General features: G+C 34.6%; 1 protein-coding gene across 5 annotated transcripts in view; it reads right to left on the bottom strand.

The window, feature by feature from the left end:
* The window catches only part of YES1 (YES proto-oncogene 1, Src family tyrosine kinase), an 88,398-nt gene that overhangs the window by 10,697 nt on the left and 55,684 nt on the right, over positions 1-22,017 (bottom strand). For all 5 annotated transcript variants that reach the window (XM_058277499.2, XM_071208496.1, XM_058277501.1 and 2 more), the window contains exons 2-9: positions 19,262-19,534; positions 16,363-16,462; positions 13,662-13,760; positions 12,206-12,309; positions 11,958-12,107; positions 10,409-10,564; positions 10,063-10,242; positions 869-945 (exon numbers count right to left, since the gene is read on the bottom strand). In XM_058277499.2, the coding sequence (XP_058133482.1) occupies positions 869-945; positions 10,063-10,242; positions 10,409-10,564; positions 11,958-12,107; positions 12,206-12,309; positions 13,662-13,760; positions 16,363-16,462; positions 19,262-19,526 (1,131 nt within the window). In that variant the 5' untranslated portion in view covers positions 19,527-19,534. The remainder of the gene's footprint in view (positions 1-868; positions 946-10,062; positions 10,243-10,408; positions 10,565-11,957; positions 12,108-12,205; positions 12,310-13,661; positions 13,761-16,362; positions 16,463-19,261; positions 19,535-22,017) is intronic.

The following is a 22,017-nucleotide window of genomic DNA, read 5'->3' as shown; positions in this document are numbered from 1 at the left end:
GGAAGAAAACAAACAACAAAGAAGAATATGTGACAGAGACTATATGTGGCCTCCAAAGCCTAAAATATTTTCTGCCCATTTAAATAAAAGGTTTGCCAACTCCTACCATGGTCTTGAACTCAAGTGTGGACCAGGCCTGGCATGCACTAAAGCTTCATGTGTATGGTTTCTCAGTATAAAGTTTCTCTAAACTGCCAGATTCTGTGGAGGTTTGGAGGCTCACCGAGAGATGACTCCTAGAACCAAGTCAACCAAAACTAATAAAAGGTGCCTCAAATACCTACCAAGTATCTGAATACAAATTTGTAATAGTTTCAATATATATATAAAAACAAAAATTCAGAAGAGTAAAAACATCCCACTAGTCAACTTTTAACTAGTTGAAAGTTTAACTAGTTAAACTTTCCTCCTCTTCACAGGAAAAGGAGTACAAATGACAACTTAATTCTTGTTTTAGAATATATATTAAAGGAAAAAATCCAGCATACATTTTAGATTTCCAATATTTTCTTTGTAATAGCAATCATTTATTTTCTTAATATTTACCTGTTGAAATATAAATCACATATAGATTTTATATGTGTGGATGCATATGTTTTCTGAAAGGCCCTATAATAAGGATAGCACTGGACTGGGAGTTATATGCCTGTTTCTAATACTAGTTCTGTTACTAACAAGTTATATGCATTTTAGATACCTCTGGTCTTCAGAAACTACATTGTCTGTAACATCAGTTTGGATTATCTCTAGCCTTTCTTCCCCAGTTCTAAAATTTTGTGAGTTTACTATATAGACTACAATATTCTGTAGAGATTATTTTACACTGTTAATGTATAATTTCAATTCAAATTGATACATGTACAATTACCTGAGCAGCCATATCAACTAGTTGTGGGAGCTTCAAATACTTTCCATCTCCCTCCTTAAGGAAATCTAGTAAACTCCCTGTAAGAGAAAGAGAAATTCATGGAAAAACAAGGAAATCTTAAATTAGGATTGAAACAAATATTCCTCCAACCTTAAAAAATCACCAAACCACAATACAAAACATTTTAGCGTCTCATTCTTTAATATTTTTTGTGCGTTTGGATTTTCTGAATAATTATCTTTCAAGATTCTAGAAGAGGGCCTTAAAAAGAAAAATTAAAACTTCTCCTGATAATGTAAGAACAAAGGGCAAGTACAATAACCTTATCAGACTACAGGCATTCTTTCCTCTCTTTAGTCAAGATCAGTGGTCTCAATTTTGATCCAAAAAGTAGTTTAAATTTACATATTTTTTCAATGTTAAAAAGAAAATTTTAATTAGAAGTTATAGGTTTACAGAAAAATCATGTAAAAAACAGTGTTCCCATATACCTCCTCACACACACTTATTAACACTTTGCATTAATAGGGTACCTTTGTTGATTGATGAAGGAATAGTATAACTTAGAATTAACTATAGTCCATAGTTAACATTAGGATGTATTTATTCCCCAATATCCCACCCTATTATTAAGACCTTGCCTTAGTGTGGTACACTTATCATAATTCATGAAAGAACATTGTACTATTAACTATAGTCCATCGTTTACAACATGGGTTCACTATGGTGTTACTGTCCTAGGTTTTACCTTTTAGTTTTTGTTCTAGTAACATACGACTTAAAATCTCCCCTTTTAACTGCCTTCATGTATATAATCTAGTGCTGTTAACTACACTCACAATATTGTGCTACCATCACCATCACCCATTTCCAAAACTGTACAATCAACCCACATAGAAATTCTGTACAAATTAGGCATTAACTCCCCACTTCCTATCCCCAACCCAGTCATGGTAACCAATATTCTGTATTCTAACTCAGAGCTTGCTTATCCTGATTATTTCAGTTCAGTGAGATCAGACAATATTTGTCTTTTTGTGTGTGGCTTATTTCATGCTACATGATGTCTTCAAGGTTCATCCCTGTTCTTGCACATATCAGGACTTCATTACTTTTTATGGCTGATTAATGTCCCATTGTATGTATATACCACATTTTATTTATCTATTCATCGGTGGATGGACACTTGGGTTGCTTTCACCTTTTGGCAATTGTGAATAATGCTGCTTTGAACATCAGCGTGCAAATTTCTGTTTGAGTCCCTGCTTAAAATTCTTTGGGAAATACACCCAGTAGAAGGATTGCCAGGTCATAGGGCTTAGCTTTCTGAGGAACTGCCAACTGTCTTCCACAGCAGCTATACCATTTTACATTGCCACCAGCAATGAAGAAGTATTCCTATTTTTTTTCATTCTCTGCAACATTTGTTATTTTCTGGGGTTTTTTTTTTTCCATAGCAGCCATTCTAGTGGATAGAAATGTATCTCTTTATGGTTTTGATTTGCATTCCCATGCATACCAGCATTGTCACCCTGGCCATTCAACACAGTTCATGACCATCATGACTTTTCAGATACTTTCTTAAAGTTTTTAAATAATAAAATCCTTATTCTATTATAACTTACAATAATCAGGCTCTATAAATGAATTACCTAATGTAATATATTTGTCTGCTATCTTTAACTATTTCTAGTTCACATTAATTTTTAGCTATAAAATCATGTATTGATTCTTACTGTGATCATTTTCCCTTTTTGTTTTTTTACTTTATTTAAATGTAAGAAAATTTTCTTTATTAGAAATAATGAATTTCATGGTACTGTTTCAAAATAAACTACTTAAATTTGCATGTCATAATATGCACATTTGATTAAACCTTATGTTCTTCCTCAAAGGCTTATGTAATTATAGTTACTTCTTAGTCATTGAGTCTCTTACTCAACCTTTGTATTATCATGACACCTCATCACATTAATTCTATACTGTTTTCAAGGACTTATGATGGATGGTTAGTAGAATATTTGGAAAATTTTTTATTTGTTAATGACCATATATCTCTATTTAGTACCATAATGTAAATTATTCAATTTACAAATGTATTTCAAAGACTGAAGCAGTTTTATTCCTCTTTAAAAATAACTGTAGAATTGCTTTAGGCAATATTAACATCTTAACATTAAGTCTTCTAATCCATGAACATAGGATATCTTTCCATTTATTTAGATCTTCTTTAATTTCTTTAAGGTTTTGTAGTTTTCAGTGTACAAGTCTTTCACCTTCATGGTTAAATTTATTTTTAAGTATTTTATTCTTTCAGATGCTACTGTAAATGGAATTGATTTCTTGATTTCCTTTTCAGATTGTTCTGTTATCATGAAAGGACGTCAGATTTTGTTAAATGCCTTTTCTGTACTGACATGATTTTGTGTTTTTTCCCCTTTATCCTATTAACATGGCATATGATACAGATTGAGTTTCTATTTTTTTAGGTTTTAAAACTTTTTATTTGCATATTTTAAAAACTGCATTCCAATAATTAAAATCATTTGAAAAATAACAAAAAAAATGGCACTCCGATTAAACTGCATTTTACAGCCTGTAAGACATCTTGGGCCAGCTTTTGCTTTTTTTTTAAAAAGATTTATTTATTTTATTTATTTCTCTCCCCTTTCCCCCCACCCCAGTTGTCTGTTCTCTATGTCCATTCACTGCGCATTCCTCTCTGTCTGCTCCTGTTGTCATCAGCGGCATGGGAATCTGTGTTTCTTTTTGTTGCATCATCTTGTGTCAGCTCTCCGTGTGTGCGGCGCCATTCCTGGGCAGGCTGCACTTTCCTTCGTGCTGGGCGGCTCTTCCTACAGGGCGCACTCCTTGCGAGTGGGGCTCCCCTACGCTGGGACACCCCTGTGTGGCAGAGCACTCCCTGCGCGCATCAGCACTGTGCATGGGCCAGCTCCACATGGGTCAAGGAGGCCCAGGGCTTGAACTGCGGACCTCCTATGCTGTGGTAGACAGATGCCCTAACCACTGGGCCAAGTCTGCTTCCCAGCTTTTGCTTTATGCTCTAGATTTTACTGATGTCCTTCTAACATGCAAGTTCTTTTTCCTTCCCTGCCAGCCAGCCAGGCAGATGGGAGAGGCAGGTGTGACCTTCCTTGTCAGTAGTCCTCAATTCTTTTATGTGAAAAGGGGCAGCACAGTCATCGAAACTTGATCCAACCTCTTTGCATCTTACAATGTTTAACAGTTAAAAGAAGTAAAAAAGAAGGCAATACTTGTGGAATGTACAGTGCATATTGGGGGCGCATGCCTCATTACAATTAGCCTGCTTGCTTCTCCTGTTTGATCATTTCTTTGGAAGGCATGGATCTTTCTCTTGTGTTTCTGTCTTCTTCAGTTTCAACTTATAGAATATCTTAATCTCAACCATATCAGTTTTGTCAGACCTGGTTGCAGAGAAAGTTGAGTGAGGCGTGCAAGCTAGAGAAGTCTGGTGTGGGCAGAGGCTGCAACCCAGTGCTTGACTGAGTTTCTTATAATGAACCATCTTTGCATTTCTGTAATAAATCCCACTTGGGCACAGTGTATAATTCTTTTAACATACTGTTGAATTTAGTTTGCTAGTATTTTGTTGAGGATTTCTGCATCTGCATTCATAAGGAATATTGGCCTGTAATTTTCTTTTGTGCTGTCTTTGTCTGGCTTTAGTATTAGGGTAATGCTGGCCTTATAGAATGAGGTAAGAAACATTCCCTCCTCTTCTATTGTTTGGAAGAGTTTGAGAAGGACTTGTGTTAAATCTTTTTTAAATGTTTGGTAGAATTCATCAATGAAACCATCCAGTTCTGGACTTTTCTTTGTTGGAGGTTTTGCATTACCCATTCAACCTCTTTTCTTGTTATAGGTCCACTGAGATTTTTAATTTCTTCTGGCATCAGATTAGGTAATATATATGTTTCTAGGAATTTGTCCATTTCATCCAGGTTTTCTGATTTTTTGGCATGTAATTGTTCCTAGTGCCCTCTTACAATCATTTTATTTCTCTAAGGTCAGTAGTAATGTCCCAATTTTTATTCCTGCTTTTAGTTATTTGTGTCTTCTCTCTCTTTTTGTCAGTTTGGTTAAAGGTTTGTTGATTTTATTGATTTTTTAAAAAACCAACTTTCAGTTTTGCCAATTTTTCAATTCTCAATTTCATTTATCTCTGCTCTAATCGTCACTATTTCTTTCCTTCTATCAACTTTGGGTTTAGTTTGTTCTTGTTTTAGTTTTTTAGGTGTGAATTTAGGTTACTGATTTGTGATTTTTCTTCTTTTATAAACGATAAGCATTTAGAACTATACATTTTCCACTGAGAATTGCCTTTGCTGCATCCCATAAGGTTTGAAGTTTTGTGCTTTTGTTTTCATTTATCTCAAGATATTTCCTAACTGCCCTTGTGATTTCTTCTTTGACCTACTGGTTGTTTAAGACTGTATTGTTTAATTTCTACATATTTGCAAACTTTCCAGTTTTCCTTCTGTTATTCATTTCTAGTTTTATTCCATTGTGGTCCAAGAATAAACTTTAATTTCAATGTCTTTAAATCTGTTAAGATTTTATTTTTGGCCTAACATATGGTCTATCTGGAAAACAGTTCATGTGCACTTGGGAAGAATGTGTATTGTGCTGTTGTTGGGTAGAGTGTTCTATATATATATCCAATAGGTCTAACTGATTAATAGTGTTATTCAATCCCTCTGTATTTCCTCATTGATCTTCTGTTTAGATATTCTATCCATTATTGAAAGTGGTGTTATTAAAGTCTCACAATTATTATTGAAGAACTATCTATTTTTCCCTTTAATTCTGTCAATTTTTGTTTCATATATCTGGTGGCTCTGTTGTGAGGTACACATATGTTTATTATATTCATGCTGGGTTAAACTTTTTATCATTGTATAATTTCCTTTATCTCTTACCTTCTTTTTACTTAAAGTCTACTTTATCCGACAGTAATATAGCCATTCCAGATTCCTTTTGATTACCGTTTGAATGGAATATCTTTTTAACTTTCACTTTCAATCTCTTTGTGTCTTTGTAACTAAAGTGAGGCTCTCATAGAGAGCATATAAATGTATCATGGTCACTGTCAATCTTTGCCTTTTAATAGGGGAGTTTAATCCACTGATACTTAAAGTAATAACTGAGAAGGAAGGATTTACTTCTGCCATTTAGCTATTTGCTTTCTTTATGTCTTATATGTTTTTTGTTCCTCAGTTACTCCATCACTGCCTTTTTTTGTATTCAGTTGCCTTTTTGTAGTGTACCATTTTGGTTCCCTTCTTCTTACCTGTTCTCTGTATTTTTTAGATATTTTCTCAGTAGTTATCTTTGTACTTACAATGAACATCTAGTACCAATCTAGTTCCAGGAGCACATAAACTCTAGTCCTATATATCTCTGTCCCTCCCCCTTTATATTTTTGTTATCTCAGATTACATCTTTACACTAATTGTATGTACATTAATATACATTTAAAATTTATTTTACAAATTTGCCACCTAGGTTATATGGGGGGAAAATCAGTTGCAAGCTGAAAATACAGTAATACAGGATTTTATATTAACCTATCTAGTTACCTTTTCCAACGTTCTTTGTTTCTCTTAGGGCTTTGTGTTACTGTCTAATATCCTTTTATTTCACCCTGAAGGACTCTCTTTAGCATTTCTTATAGTGAGTCTTCTGGTAATGAAGGACTTTAAATATGCCACCCACTGTCTTCTCGCCCCCATGGTTTCTGGTGAGAAATCTGCTGTTAATCTAATAGAGGATCCCTTGTATGTGACAAATTGATCCTCTCTGCCTCTGGATTTTGACAATTTAGGTATAATATGTCTTTGTGTAGATCTCTTAGAGTCTATCCTGCTTGGAGTTTGTTGAGCTTCCTGGGTGTATATATACATGTCTGTATATACACCAGATTTGGGAATTTCTAGGCATTTCTTCAAATATTTTTCTGCCCCTTTCTCTCGCACATCTTGTTCTGGGACTCCAATGATACATATGTTGGTATGCCTGATTGGGGTCCCTCAGACCCTGCTCATTTTTCTTCATTACTTTTTCTTTCTGCTCCTCACACTGGATAATTTCAACTCTCTAGTCTTCAAGTTTGCTGATCCTTTCCTCTGCCTGTTCAAATCTGCTGTTGAATATGCCTTATGAGATTTTCATTTCAATTAATATATTTTGCAGCTCTAGAATTTGTTTGGCTGATTTAAATAATAGCCATCTCTTTATTTTGTAAAGACAATAAATTTTTTAAATTTTCTTTAGTTCTTTGTATAATTCCTTTAGCTTACTGAACATATTTAAGGCAGTTGATTTAAAGTCTTTGACTAATACTTCAAAATGTATGCGTTTCCTCAGGGATGGTTTCTGGCAAATGCTTTTTTCCTGTGACTGGGCCAAACTTTCATGTTTCTTAGTGTGCTTTGTAATTTTTTTTGTTGCAAACTGGAAATTCTGAGTATAATGTTGTTATAATTTTGGGAATCTAGTTCTCCCACTCCTCTGGGATTGCTAAGGTTTTTTGTTTATTTGTTTTGACAATGTTATTGAACACTGGAACCATGAACTGATGACTTTTACAAACCATTTTTTTCCCCAAAGGGGGTGGTATGTGTGAAGGCACTGCCACTCCTCTGCCTCTTTTGCCTGAAGGGGGTTAAAACAATGGGCTGCCCTCAGAGCCAGCCCCCTACTGGTCTGAAATAGCTGATCAAAAGCAGTGATCATCAATCAAATCACCCACACTGAATTTGGATCTTAAAGCCAACCCAGCACCTGAAGCAAAGACTGCAGTTTTTACTGCTGCCTGCCACAGACTGGGATAATAATGGAAAGCTTCTAACACCAGACTTAAATAAAATATGAAGTATAGTCCATACACAGGTCAAGAATTAGGGAAACCAAATTCCAAGTAAAGAAAATAACATGAACAAGATCATGGAACAAAGGGCAACAAGATCTATTTGATCAGAAAATGGGTTTATGTTGGGGTACTTGAGGCAATGAATTTGGAGAGACTGCAGATAGCCAACTGCTAAGTACATGAATACCAAGATAGAGAATCACAGGGTTTCAAAACTAAAAGGGATTTGTAACCTTATATTCCAAATCTCCCACCTGGAAATAATCCTAATGCAATGAATGATTTGACACACAGAATTCTACCATGTACCCCCATTAAATAAACCTTAAAAATCAATACTCAAATCTAAATGGACCATCAGTCTTACCCCCATTATTATTTTTTATGCTACTAATATCTTAAATGAAACTTTCTCCTGTTGTCCCTTTTCTTTCCTCCTTTAGTCCATCCAATGTACTCTTTGAAATGGTATTTTGGCAGTAATTTGCAGGAGAAATTCCAGCCAATGTGTTTTCCTTTTTGCTCATGTGTTTTAGAGAGTTATATATGTTTTATCAATTAATAGGTTATGACAGTTCTTAACTTTTAGTGTCAGTCCATTTTTGGGGAAAGAAGTTTCCTACCACAAAAGGGTAGCTTGTCATTGCCTATGTCACCACTAGATGGAACTACATCATTGGCCAAGATGGACTAGAGATGGTGACTATAAGCAGAGAGGCTAAAAAGAGTAAAAGAGGAAATAAAAATTCAAGATGGATAAAAAGCTGGGCCTATCATCATATTTATTAGTTTTAGAAATACAAGTGACTAAAAACAAATCGCAGCAGTCATAGTAAGAGAGAGATACTGTGTGCATATGTTCATTTAGACTACTGAATATATGATCTTCTGTGGTTTCCTCCCAGAGTGAAATTATTATTTTTAGGGTAGTTCTGGGGGCAATAAAAAGATAAGTTCCTTGAAGGTAAGGAATATTCCTTACCCAATATACCTTACCCTACTTTCCCTACATCCAGTACAGTGCCTGGTTCAGAATGAACGCTCAAATGTTTGCAAAACAAATGCATTTGGATTGTGGGTTAATAATTGCTCTTAACTATGGCTCCCATGTAAACAGCTAGAAACTCAACACATCCAATGAGTCTGTCCAAGTTCATTCTTAACCTTAATATACAGAATGAATTAAGAATTAGTACATAAAGCAACTAGAAAAAGAACCAAGGAAGAATGTCAGAAAATGTGGCCGCCATTACTTACTAATTCCTATTCTAAAGCAACATTGGCATAAGGAAAAGGTGGAAGGGCGTCATTCTTCCCTTCTGCTTATCCTGACCCTAACCAATCCTGTTAATGAAGACCTAAGCTTGGGGTTTGGGGGAATGGAGAAATTTCAATGGCAGTGTTGTGAAAAGACGAAGTTTCTAAAATCCTGAATATGGGAAGTATGTCTATATTAAAATGAGACAATTTCCTTTACCTGACTTCTTTCCTTTAGTACTAAACATATACATATCTTTGTCATTCCATTATTTTAATTAAATATATAATTTTTTTCCTTTTTAATATTCCTAACTATGCCATTTCCCTTAGTCAAACCTTTCAAAATAAATTGTGCTCATCTAATTCTCTTTATAAACTTCATATTAGCCTCTAAATAACTGGAAAATCACTATACCATTAAGCAAATGTCAGATTTCTTCTTTTCGAATGTCTACATAAAAACTTAAATTAGAAAATATACAGGGAAGTGGAATCTGGCCCAATAGATAGGGCATCCTTCTACCACATGGGAGGTCCAAGGTTCAAACCCAGGGCCTCCTGACCAATGTGATAAGCTGACCCACATGCAGTGCTGATGTGTGCAAGGAGTGCCATGCCACGCAGGGGTGTCTGACCCCCACATAGGGGAGCCCCACGTGCAAGGAGTGCGCCCCATAAGGAGAGCCGCCCAGCGTGAAAAAAGTGCAGCCTGCCCAGGAATGGCACCGCACACACGGAGAGCTGATGCAGCAAGATGACGCAACAAAAAAGAGACACAGATTCCAGGTGCCACTGACAAGAATGCAAGTGGACACAGAACACACAGTGAATGGACACAGAGAGCAGACAACTGGGGGGTGGGGGGAGGGGAGAGAAATTAAAAAAAAATAAATCTTTAAAAAAAAGGAACTATTATACAGTAAAATTTAAATGCATAGAAATGGAAGTGAAGACTTGTTTAAAAAATATATCAATATGAATACTCTAAGAGTCATTAATCTGTTCAGGAAAACGCACATACCTTTTGACATAAATTCAGTGACAATGTAAATTGGCTCTTCAGAAACAACAGCATATAGTGGAACAAGTTTATCATGTCTTAATTTCTTCATGATCTGTGCCTCTTGAAGAAAAGCTTCTGGCATCATTGTACCTGGTTTTAGTGTTTTGATTGCTACTTTTGTGGTTCCATTCCAGGTTCCTGGAGAAACATTTTACTATTTTTATCTATATGGTAAGGGATTTTAGACCAAACATCAGTTAACAGCAGTTACCTTAACTATTTAGACATTTTATTTTATCATAAATTGCAGCATTTTAATCTATGGCTAAACAATCACAAAAAAACAAAAGCTTAGGCTTCTTACCCATCCATACTTCACCAAAACATCCTTGTCCTAGTTTAACCTCTAGTCGCAAAGATTCTCTAGGGATTTCCCAAGCATCTTTTGCTAGACCTTGAGTCTGGGGTTTCACAGTTGGACACACAGTTGTTAACTTATGGCATAAACCATCAGCATGATCTAGATAAATGAATAAACTATATTGTGAAATTAATTACTAATAAAAATTAAGGCACATATATCAATGTTTTATAAATTTAAAATTGCAATAATATACTATTTTTACTCTAAAACCATATACACAAAAAGGAAATTGTATACAAAAAAGTAAAAAATGAAGTATACATAAAAAGTAAAACATCTTGTTAACATCTTGTTAAATATATTTTAAAGGTGAATACTTAAAATTGAATACTTACTATGTTCTACATATTGTGCCAATTCAGCACTTTATAAATATCTCATACAAATGAGGCTTGGAAAATTTACGCTACTTTCTCAAGATCACTCAGCTGGTTAAGTAATGGAGCATAGATTCAAATCCATGTCTGTCTGCCTCAAAATTGTGCTTTTGACTACTGTGTTTTATTTCTTCCCAAGGAGAATGTTACCATTAATTGATATTTCTAATAGTCACTAATGTAAGAAGCATACCAAAAATCAATAAAGAAGCCCTTCCTTCAAGGGACTGATTCATAAATAAGGGAGCTATAAAGGCAGGAGACCCTAGATTCATACTAGCCTGACTTGTGAATCCTGCTTTTAGAGTCTTTCTTATTGAGACACTTTCCCTTCCATTCTCAACAAGTAAACACAAAAATTCCCTATGCTACTGCCTGGTAAAACTTTTGATGACTGTCACAATTAACTGTGACTTGACAGACTCAGTTTACAAATAGTTGTTATTGAAGAAGAAATTGCCATGCAAACTTCCTCTCCTCTAGTATTAATCATTTAAGGAGTTTCAGATGCATTCATGTATAAAATTGATAGTAAAAGTTTTGAGACATAAGACTAATACTGAATACCTTTCAAAAATCCTTGAAATACTAAAGAACATCTATGGTTGCTATCGGTTGATTTATCAGGGAAAGAAAAATGTTTCTGCAGACCAAATTTCACTGGATTTATACTCTAGGAAGTCTTATGTAGGTTAGCCCATGCAAAGGAAGGAAACCCGAAAGAATATTTGCCATAGCTTTTTATGTTGTGTTTAGTTTTACCTACTTAAGAAGCATCCATAAATAAAGTATTTTCTTTTCTTTCATTATTTATTTATACAATCTATCTTGGCATTTATGTTATGAAATGGAATGCCAATGTAATAACAGTTTTACATGGTTAGTCAAATGACTCAAATGGAGATAGACTGATTTTAGCATACCATTCAAGAAACCAATTCATGTAATAAGTCAAGTATTACTTATTCCTTATTTTCTAATCAGAATACAACATATATTTATTGAACACATACTGTGTATAAAGTATTGTGCTTAAGACATATGAGACATGGATTTTGTCCTCATAAAACAGAGCATGAGAAAATAATTTTACCACTGAACTATTCACCTACCTGTGTAGTGTTTCACTAATTTCTGCAGAGTTTCAAATTGTGCTCTGGTTGTGATATAGTATCCACCATTGTCAAGTTTCCTAATTTTGTAGTGTTTCACGTTGTCACCTCTTACCTCATCCCAATCACGAATAGAGAGGGAATAAGCACCTGGGGGGGCGGGGGGAAATGTATACTTGTACTGTATCTTTCTCAAAATATTGCCTATGAAATTTTTTATACTAATATTTATGTAACGATATTCATACCTTTAGTAGTTTCACTCTCTCTTACCAAGAAAATACCTCGTTGATTCCCAGGATTCAGAAGTAATCTTTCAGCATCTTTTCTCCCCATTTTGCCAAAATACCACCTGGAAAAAAATGAATAGTGCTTTGAGTTGGAAAGGTATAAGGGTCAGAAATATTATACAGAAGTATCAATAAGAACAAAGTAGGGTAGGGAGAATGACAAAGAACGCCAAGTAAAATTTTTAAATTGTTATCAGAAATAGTGTAAAATAGAGTAAAACACAAAGATGTTATTTATTAAATAGAAATATTACATTAATCCAAGTCAGAATACATTCTATCATAGTATTTCTATGTATTGACTACTCAATATATCTCTTGAACTCCACCTGGCTGACACAGAAGAGTAAAAAAGTAGAAGGCAAGGCAGTAATGACTGGCAGGTCCTTTCTCTTAGTGACAGATGAAATTATTAAGACTAAGGTAGGAAGAAGAGCAGTGGTCCTCCAGCAACAGTGTAGTCATCTCTTTTCAATAAGATGCAAGTGTACCATACCCAAATTATTAGGAATTCTAAATTAGTTTGGGTCTTATTTAATAAAGTTTGGTGAATAAAAATAGTTTCTGCTTTTGAGAAGACAAAAGAACAAAACAGAGAGTAAATGCCAAGGAGGACAGAGTGGTAGAGATAAATACATATTGCTAATAAAGGCAAACAAGTATTGATAGAGCACCTACAATGTATAAAGCATTGTTCTAATTGTTGTGATATGAAAATGAAGTAGCATTTATGGATGCTGGATAAACTTGGCCTGACAAAAAATACACTTCTTAAAAGAAAAAAAAAATTGTATTTCAAAATTCATTCAAATTTACAGAAAATTTTTGCAATAGTACATAGAAGTCTCATTTACCCTTCACCTAGGTTCCTACATTTGATCTATTATATATTCTCTCTCTATATATATAAACATAGATATGTATATGTGTGTGTGTGTGCATATATATTTTTTCCTGAACCAATTAAGAGTAAATTGTAAACATGCTGAATCATTCCCCCTAAATACTTCAGTATATACTTCCTAAAAGACCAGGACATTCTCCTATGTATCCACAGTTCAACCACCTAAATCAAGACATTAACAATGATATAAATACTACAACTGAAGGTAAATGTAAGAATGTGCAGAGCAAAAAAGGGTTAATATAATTTTAAAAACAAGTGAAATAAGAAAGGATAGAGACTAGGCATAACTGGCATTATTATTAATGCAGATTCAGTTAAGATATTACTCTAAGCGGATACTATCTCCTTAATTATTAATTTTCAAGTAACATCTCCTATTAATATGATACATTATCTGTATCAAGACTGGTATGTAATTGTGTGTGTGTAAAGTTGTGGCTAAGTAGAATGTGCATTACAGCATTTTAAAATTCAAAATAATTAATGAAATATGAAGTAATGCCTTACTCTTCTGCCTGAATTGAATCTGCCGGTGCTACATAATTGCTAGGGATATAACCATTCTTTCCTGTAGCAATTGATCTTGCTTCCCACCAGTCTCCTTCCCTGCAACACATAAAATAACAATTACCACAAGGCAGACTATTTCCCAAGACACAATACATTGCAATGTTGTCTTGTATCTGAAGTAAGCAAGAGGTATTACTTTCATTTTTAAGTTATGCATTAATTTGATCAAGAATTATACTAAAAGAATATTTAAAAACAGCTTCCTTGATTTAAGGGAATAAGACTAAGCAAAGGGCAACTGCATACTGCTCCAAACAAACAAATAAATAATACATTAATTTTAGTTATAAGAACTCTTTTTTTTACATAAATCTTTCAACCTTAGGCAGTAAACTTAGTGAATAAAACAATTTGGGAGGTAAATCTTTCAAATTACTCAGTTTCAACGGAATGCTTTTTTTAAAAAAGATTTATTTCTCTGCCCTCTCTCATTGTTTTGCGCTTGCTATCTGCTTTCTGAATGCTTTCTTTTTTAACAGCTTTACTGAGACATAATTTGAATACCATAAAATTCTCCCATTTAAGGAGTACAATTTAGTGGTTTTTTTGTATATTCAAAGCTGTGCAAGTAGTTGTGCAACCATCACTATAATCAATTTTAGAACATTTCCATCATCCCCAAAAGAAACCCCATAGTCATTAAGCAGCTACTTTCCCCCACACCTTCGAAGCCTCTTGCCAATCACTAATCTACTTCCTGTCTATGTATTTTCCTATTCTGGGCTTTTCATATAAAGGGACTCACACAATTTGTGGTCTTTTGTAACTGGCTTCTTTCACTTAGCATAATATTTTCAAGGTCAATCAATGTTTGGAGCATGTATTAATACTTCAGTTTTTCTAATGTCAAATGCTTTTCTTTTTTACAGTGCATATAATTTTATTGTCCTTTTATAGTCATTTTAGGGGAAAAAATCAAGATGCTATAACACTCTTATGGCAATGGGCAATGACAGTAAAATACTGAATTTCTGGATAACATATATATGTATTTTTAATAATATATATTTACAAAAACGTTACACATAAATATCTAAATGAGACTAAAATTAAGTTTCAAGTCAGAACATGAGAACTATTAATACATGTGGTTTATACACAAGCCCTAACTTTTCTAAAATTAATTTGAAAGGAACAAATATTATCACCTCTTGTGAGGAAGATATATATACAGGATCCACTACTGAAGGTTAAATGTATGTTTCACTTTACCAGTGGTAAGTATTGAAAATGTATTGTTTAAACTGAAATTTTAAAATGCTTGAGATGAATTTGCACCCTAGAATATGAAATGAAAAACTCTTTAATAACTCAAATAGTTAGAAAACTTCATACTTGGTTTGTACTTTCCTAGTATATATTAAGTACTTTCAGATATATGAACTGACAATTTTGCATTTGTGCTGAACATTCATAGATTCATGCATTTACTGAATATCTGTTAATGACAGATTTTACCAAAGGGTTGCTCGAAAGAGAGCTAAAGAGAGCCCTTGTCCTTGCAGGCTAGGGCGGAACTTCCCAACCTTGCATTACTGATACTTTGAGCTGGAGAATTCTTTGTTTTGGGGTGCTGTCATATGCACAGTGAGATGTTTAGCAGTATCCTTGGCCTTTACACCCTAGATGCTAGCATCAGCCCTGCCTGTGATAACCAAAACTATTCCCAGACATTGCCAAATTAGCCCCTGGGTGATTTTGCCCCAAGTTGAGAATCAATGATCTAGAAAAATGACATGCAAATAACACATTATAATTCAAGATTGCGACAAGAGCTATGACTGAAGTTTGCACAAGGTGCAATGTAAGCACATAAAAGAGACACCTGATTCAGCAGAAGGTGAGGGTTGGGTGGGCCGGGCAAGAGGGGAATGTCAGGAAAGACTTCCTTAATAAAGAACATATCAACCACATGCTGAAGTATGAGCAGAGTTAGCCAGTAAAAGAAAGATATGGAACAAGAGGCATGAAGTCATATTCCAGAAACAAGAATGTGTTGGCATGGAGAGGGTGAAAAATCCTAGTGTGTTAAAAAATTGTAAATAATTCAGAATGCTTAGACTGTGGAGTGAGAAAGAGGGAGAACCACATAGTAAATTCTCAATGAATAAAGGCCATTATTATTGTTTTTGTTTTATCTTGAAGGCAACTGGTAGCTTCTGAAGGATTTAAAAGCAGAGATGATAACCGGTAGCAGATGGGAACAAGAATGGAAAGAAACATGACTGGAAGCAGACCACAAATATATTATTTCAAAAGTTACAAAATGGATTTTACGCCTACTGATGAATATAGGGAATCTAATCAAATTTTCTGCGGTGGGCCACTGAATGACAAAAAGCCCAAGAGTCACATAAAGAAAAAGCAGCTTAATTTGGGTACTTTGGAATGCATGCTTTAATCAGTCTTTTCCCTTTTTTTTTTTAAAAGAAAGAGACTTAGGATAAATAGGTAACAGGAACATAAAATTATCTTTATTATGCCACACTTCTAATAAACCAAAAGGTAAACAGAAGGCAAATACCAACCCTCTCCCCTGCCCCCTCCATTCCATCTCTAGATCACTAACTAGCTCGGTCAGAGTAAAAACCAAGTTTCTGTCAGTATTCCTCCCTCACAAAATATTCACAATACTTACGTATTATTAATTATTTGAAATCTTTCGCCCTTCTTAAATGAAAGATCTTCGGTAGTTCTGGCTTCATAATCATATAAGGCCACGAATATAGTAACACCACCTATTGGAGGAAAAGACCAAGGTAAACTATATAGATAAATTTACTAAAAAGATATAAAAACCACTGACAGTAAAAAAGCTTAGTGGTAGTTTTCTTCCTAGTCCCTAGAACCTATTTTTAGAAGTTGAGGCTTTGAGCAGCTGGAGTTCTCAAAGTAACAAGAATCTTTGAAGACATTCCAGGAAACAACTGTACACCACAAATTCTAAAATTCTATAGACTAACAGAAACAAATTTTATTTTGATCCATAGTAGCCATAGCTCTGGCTTGAAAAGACAAATTTCAAATACATTCTTTGCAGAAAAGTACTAAGTAAAGTACTATAAACTACTGGTATTGCTCTTCCCAATTACTTATAAACAATGGGTAAACATTCTGTCCATAAAATTAGGCATTAACTGTAATAACAAGGGTTTTAGTAAGATTACTTATTACATACATACAACATATTTTTCTTTACAATTAAGTGGTATGGCTTATATATGAATTATAAAGTATACATTCTAAAAATAATTGTCATATTTAGTATTATATTCAGACATTTAGATTAGCACAACAGACATTTATTTGCAAATGAAACAAATAATAGAACAGATGGATACAATATGCACAACATTTCAGTGTTTAAAATTATTTAAGGGAGGTATTCTGATTAAAGACTGTTTAACATTCTTTATTTGACTATGTACATGCTCTAATTCAATGTAATCCCATTGACTTGCCAGATCAATGATTAAGTTTCAATTTAGCCATCAATATTTTTAAAGACTGTTAGAATAAAAGGCAGGTGGTAAGTCTACAAATAGACTAATAAGTAAAAATGCAAGTAAAGTCCATTACCAGGACTGTCAATTCTACTTCTAAAATACCTTATTTATCCACTTGTTTTCATTTCCGCCACTGCCACTCTAAGCCAAGTCCCTGTCATCTCTCACTGGGACTCCTGGGAATAGTAATCTTCTCTAGTCTACTTCTAGACCTGCTTCCATTTTCCACACAGCTGCCAGAGTGAGTTTTGTAAAAAGGAAATTCTATCATGCAAATCCTATATATAACTCTTCAATAGTTTCTTTTTGTCTTTGAATAAAATCCCAACTTCTTCCCAAAGTCTAGGACTCTTGCCTAACTCTTTAATCCCATACCATACAATTCTCCCATTATGTCCACACTGGCCTCCTTTCTAGACCACAAAACTTACAAATGGATCTATACCCCTTGAACTTTGTATTTGTCATTCTCTCTCCCTAGAATGCTCTTTTCAAAGCTCTGCACATGGTTAGGTTATTCTCATCAATTAAACCCCAACTTAAATGATTTCTTCTTGAGGTAGCTTTCCAGGCTAGTTCCTTCATAGCACTTAACAATAAACCATCCTGTTTATTGTTTACCTGTTACCTTCATTAAAATATAAGCTCTATTAGGGCTGAAATCTCTTATTTCCCTCTCTATACTTGGCACACAGATACTCCATATGTGTTGAATTAATAAATGTACACCTGTAAATGGAGTATTTCACGTAAGTAATTTCTTTAGATAACTGAAGTATACCTTTAAGCATCATTTATTTTAACCATTTTGGATTACTATCTTTCCCAAACATAAAATCCTGAACATAATTTAAACTTTACTTATCACTGATAAATATATCATGGCCATCTATTATACAGGTATTTAGAATTAGGAATTAAGATTGCAGTTGATGCTACGATATCCATATCTCACCAAATGAACAGTCTAATACAATCAGTGTATGAGAGTCCTCTGGACATGGTTATTGGTCCAAGGGTAGGAAGACTGAAAGGAAAAATTTACAGTCATGCTTAGAGAAGAGATTTCTCTTTTTCCTCTACAGGTTATTAATAAGGACACATGTTGTTCAATTTGGTGCAGGCAGCTGTTTTGCCAAGCCTAAGGATAATGCTGATATTCTAAGGACTGTAGGAGTGAGATGGAAGAAACCTGAGAACTTGATGACATCATGGAACTGCTGTATCAAGGAATCCTGCAGCTCACTCTATCTTACTGTTCAAGCCCGTGTTTGTTACCTGCGGTGAAAAGCTCCTGATCTAGAGCTTTTGATCTTTTTGAAGTTTCTGAATGTACTTTTTTAGAGCATTTCTGTCTCCAGGAAAGGCTGCCAGCAGTCATTTGCTGTTCTTTGAAAACATATCATAGTGTAATAAGTGGAGTTCTAGAATAAGGTATCAAATCTGAGCTCTCCTGCTTATTATCAAAGACTGAAAAAAAATTTTTTAAATTCTATGAGCCTCATGATTTAAAAAAAAATCAGTAGTATCTAATGAATAAACTGTATTATTATCACTACACTGTTATTTTGTTAAGATTTATTACGTAACTATGATAATACTTTAATGCTAAATAGCACTTTACAATCCAGAGAAGTTGTAAGATTCTTGAGAGGGATATACATATATATTTTTTAACTTTTTACTATAGTAATACATATACAGCTCAAAATTTTCAGGATAAATGCTTTTAATCTTTACATCCCCAGTGCCTGCCACACAGTAGATGCTTTATAAATATTTGAATGAATTAATGAAATAATTAATGATGTAACCCAGTACATAATCACCTTCTGATTATCACCAAATATCCAAGAACAAAATACATGTATGTAAGACTTTAATTTTTTAATGTTAGAGATGCTAATTTTCACATAATTATTTTAGAAGTACCCACAGAAGTTATTTTTCTTACAGCAGACAAAACTTATGTACATATTGCCCAAGGTCACGTTCTCAAACCGACAACAAAACTGTTCATTTAAATCTCACCTGTTAAACCAGTAGGATATGAAGTTGGCACCACTGAGAATGAGGAAGATGCTCCTCCAAAAGGTGTCACCCCTGAGGATCCTCCAAATGGTGTTATGGAAAGATTGCTAAAATTAACAGATGTTCCCTTTGCTGACGATGAAGATGCCAGTGCAGTATGCTCTGCTCCATAATGGCTGACACTGGTGCTGACAGGCTCTGGAGTGTTTTCAGTTCTATATTTAATGGCTGGACTTTTGTTCTCTTTACTTTTAATGCAGCCCATTATCAAATCTACAAAGATAACAAAGCAAATATTTTGAGAGGGAGTTAACATATGGATTATTTCAAAAAGATGCAATTCAAAAGTTGACTTTAAACAAAGTTATTTTCTCCACAAAAAAGTAATATTAACAAAACCAAAACAACCAGACAGCTGAAAATGAAGTCTCTTCCCCTCATTTATCGTTATTCTGATTCTGCTAAACCACTGCTCCAATCATGTCATTCTCCAGCTTGTCCACCTTCAATAACATGACAGTGTGTTGGGAAAACCATGAGCTATGACCAGAAAGGCCTAAGTTTGAATCCCGGCTTCCTACTTACTAGTAGAGTGATTTTGGGTATATTATTTAACCTCTCTGTACTTAGTTACTTCAAAAATGGGGATAATATCACCTACTCACGAAGTTTACTCAATTTGGACTAACCATATTTCAAGTGCTCAGTAGTTACAGGTGGCTATCACAGAGGAAAGAGTAGGTAGCTCAATACTTTTCCCTGCCCTATCAATAGATATAATTCCTAATGCTTACCAAATTAAGCACAAATCTCACCCTAGCATTCAAAGTCTTCCAAAATTTGATCCAAATCTATCTTTCCAACTGCATCTCCCACTATTTTCTCACACTTATTTTATGCTCTTGGGAAAAAAAATCTGTTCCCCAAATATATATGCACTGAACTTTCCCAGTCTTGTGTTTTCTTCCTTCTATATCTGCCTCTGTCCATAATATTCTCCCTGCTAAAATCCTATTGATTCACTAATGGCCATCACATCACAAATGTCACTCTTCCATTTAAGCTTTCATACCCAGAACTGGTACACTCTCTTTTTCCTTAAACCCTCTGATAAACTTTCATTGGGAAATTTTATTAAAAAGATTTATTTATTGATTTCCCCCCCTTTCCCTCCTCCCACCCTCCTCTTTTTGCTGTCTGTGTTGTCTTCTCTTCTCATTTTCTCTCCTCTAGGATTCACTGGGATTCAATCCTGCAGACCTCTGATGGGGAGAGAGTTCCCTGTCAATTGTGCCACCTCAGTTCCTGTTTTCTGCTGCGCTTCACCTTGACTCTCCCCTTGTCTCTCTTTTGATGTATCATCATCTTGCTGCGTGACTCACTTGCACGGGGCACTGGCTCACCATAAGGGCACTCAGGCAGGCACTCGTATGGGCACTGGCTCACCATGCAGGCACTGGCATAGGCATGCTTTCTCTTCTTCTTTTTCACCAGGAGGCCCCAGGGATCGAACCCTTCCATATGATAGGCAGAAGCTCTATCACTTGAGCCACATCTGCTTCCCTATTGGGAGATTTTTGTATGGGACTCTCACCTTATTCCATTTTGAATCCTATTTTTTGCTTATTGGTATAATTCCCACCAAAACAAACCCAAAATTATTGTCGGTATAGTCCTAAACATTAAGGGCTGTGTTTTACAAATCTCTTATCCATGGTACTACTTACTACTAACGTAACTTGGCATACAGTATGCTTACTAATATTACAAAATCTGCATTTTTTTTTTACCTCCTGGAGAAGCACTAATGCAGCTTTTATTAATTCACTTAATTTTAAAGGTCATTCTTATTGGCATAGGTTTTCCCTATCTGTGACATTCAAAAGGAAGTAGGCAAGTGATAAGAGAACTGCCATGTTAATTCTGAAAGGCTGAGCATTTACAACTTCAGCGAATATAATATGAATTTAAAATGTAACTATAAATATTAAAGTAGAAACAATCTCAGAATCTCAGAGTTGGAAGCTTCTCAGATCACCATCTTAAGTTGGTGCAGTCTAAAGATGTGACACCTGGGTAGCAGATGTAGCACAGTGATTGAGTGCCTACTTCCCATGTACGAGGTCCTGGATTCAATCCCTGGTACCACCTAACAAAAAAAACAAAAATACCCCAAACAAATAAAGATATGATACCTAAGAGCAAGCATCAAAACATGACTAGGACTGAAAAGTTTAATATATACTAAAACACTATGAGGGAATATGAGCCAAACATGCAAAAGAGAACTGCTTCTAAAAGTAGAAGCAACTAAAGGTAAATTTGTTTCATAATTTTGGGTTGGAAAGTCTTTTAAAGCACAATATAAAAGTAGAGCCTTAAAAGGAAAAGACTGTTTTCAGTTTTCTCAGTTTTCTAACAAATGCAAATAATTAAAACAAGATACTTTTTTTTTTCTGTATCAGATTCGAAGATTTTGACTCAATAACTTAAAAGTGAAGGGTGAATTTTAAGCAATAAAAAACATTTATACATACACATAAAATACATTAAATTACAAAAATATTTAAAAATCAGTAGAGATAGCGGATGTGGCTCAAGGGGTTGAGCTCCCCCTCCCACACGAGAGGTCCTGGGTTTGGTTCTTGGTGCCTCTTTTTTTGTTTTATTTTATTTATTTCTCCCCTCCAGTGCTTCATGAAAAAGACAAAAACAAACAACAAGCAAAACAAATGAAAAAACCCAACTCAGGGAAG

The sequence above is a fragment of the Dasypus novemcinctus genome, chromosome 16, assembly GCF_030445035.2.
Source record: "Dasypus novemcinctus isolate mDasNov1 chromosome 16, mDasNov1.1.hap2, whole genome shotgun sequence".
In the NCBI taxonomy this organism is placed as follows: Eukaryota; Metazoa; Chordata; class Mammalia; order Cingulata; family Dasypodidae; genus Dasypus; species Dasypus novemcinctus.
This window is presented reverse-complemented; position numbering and strand designations above follow the sequence as displayed.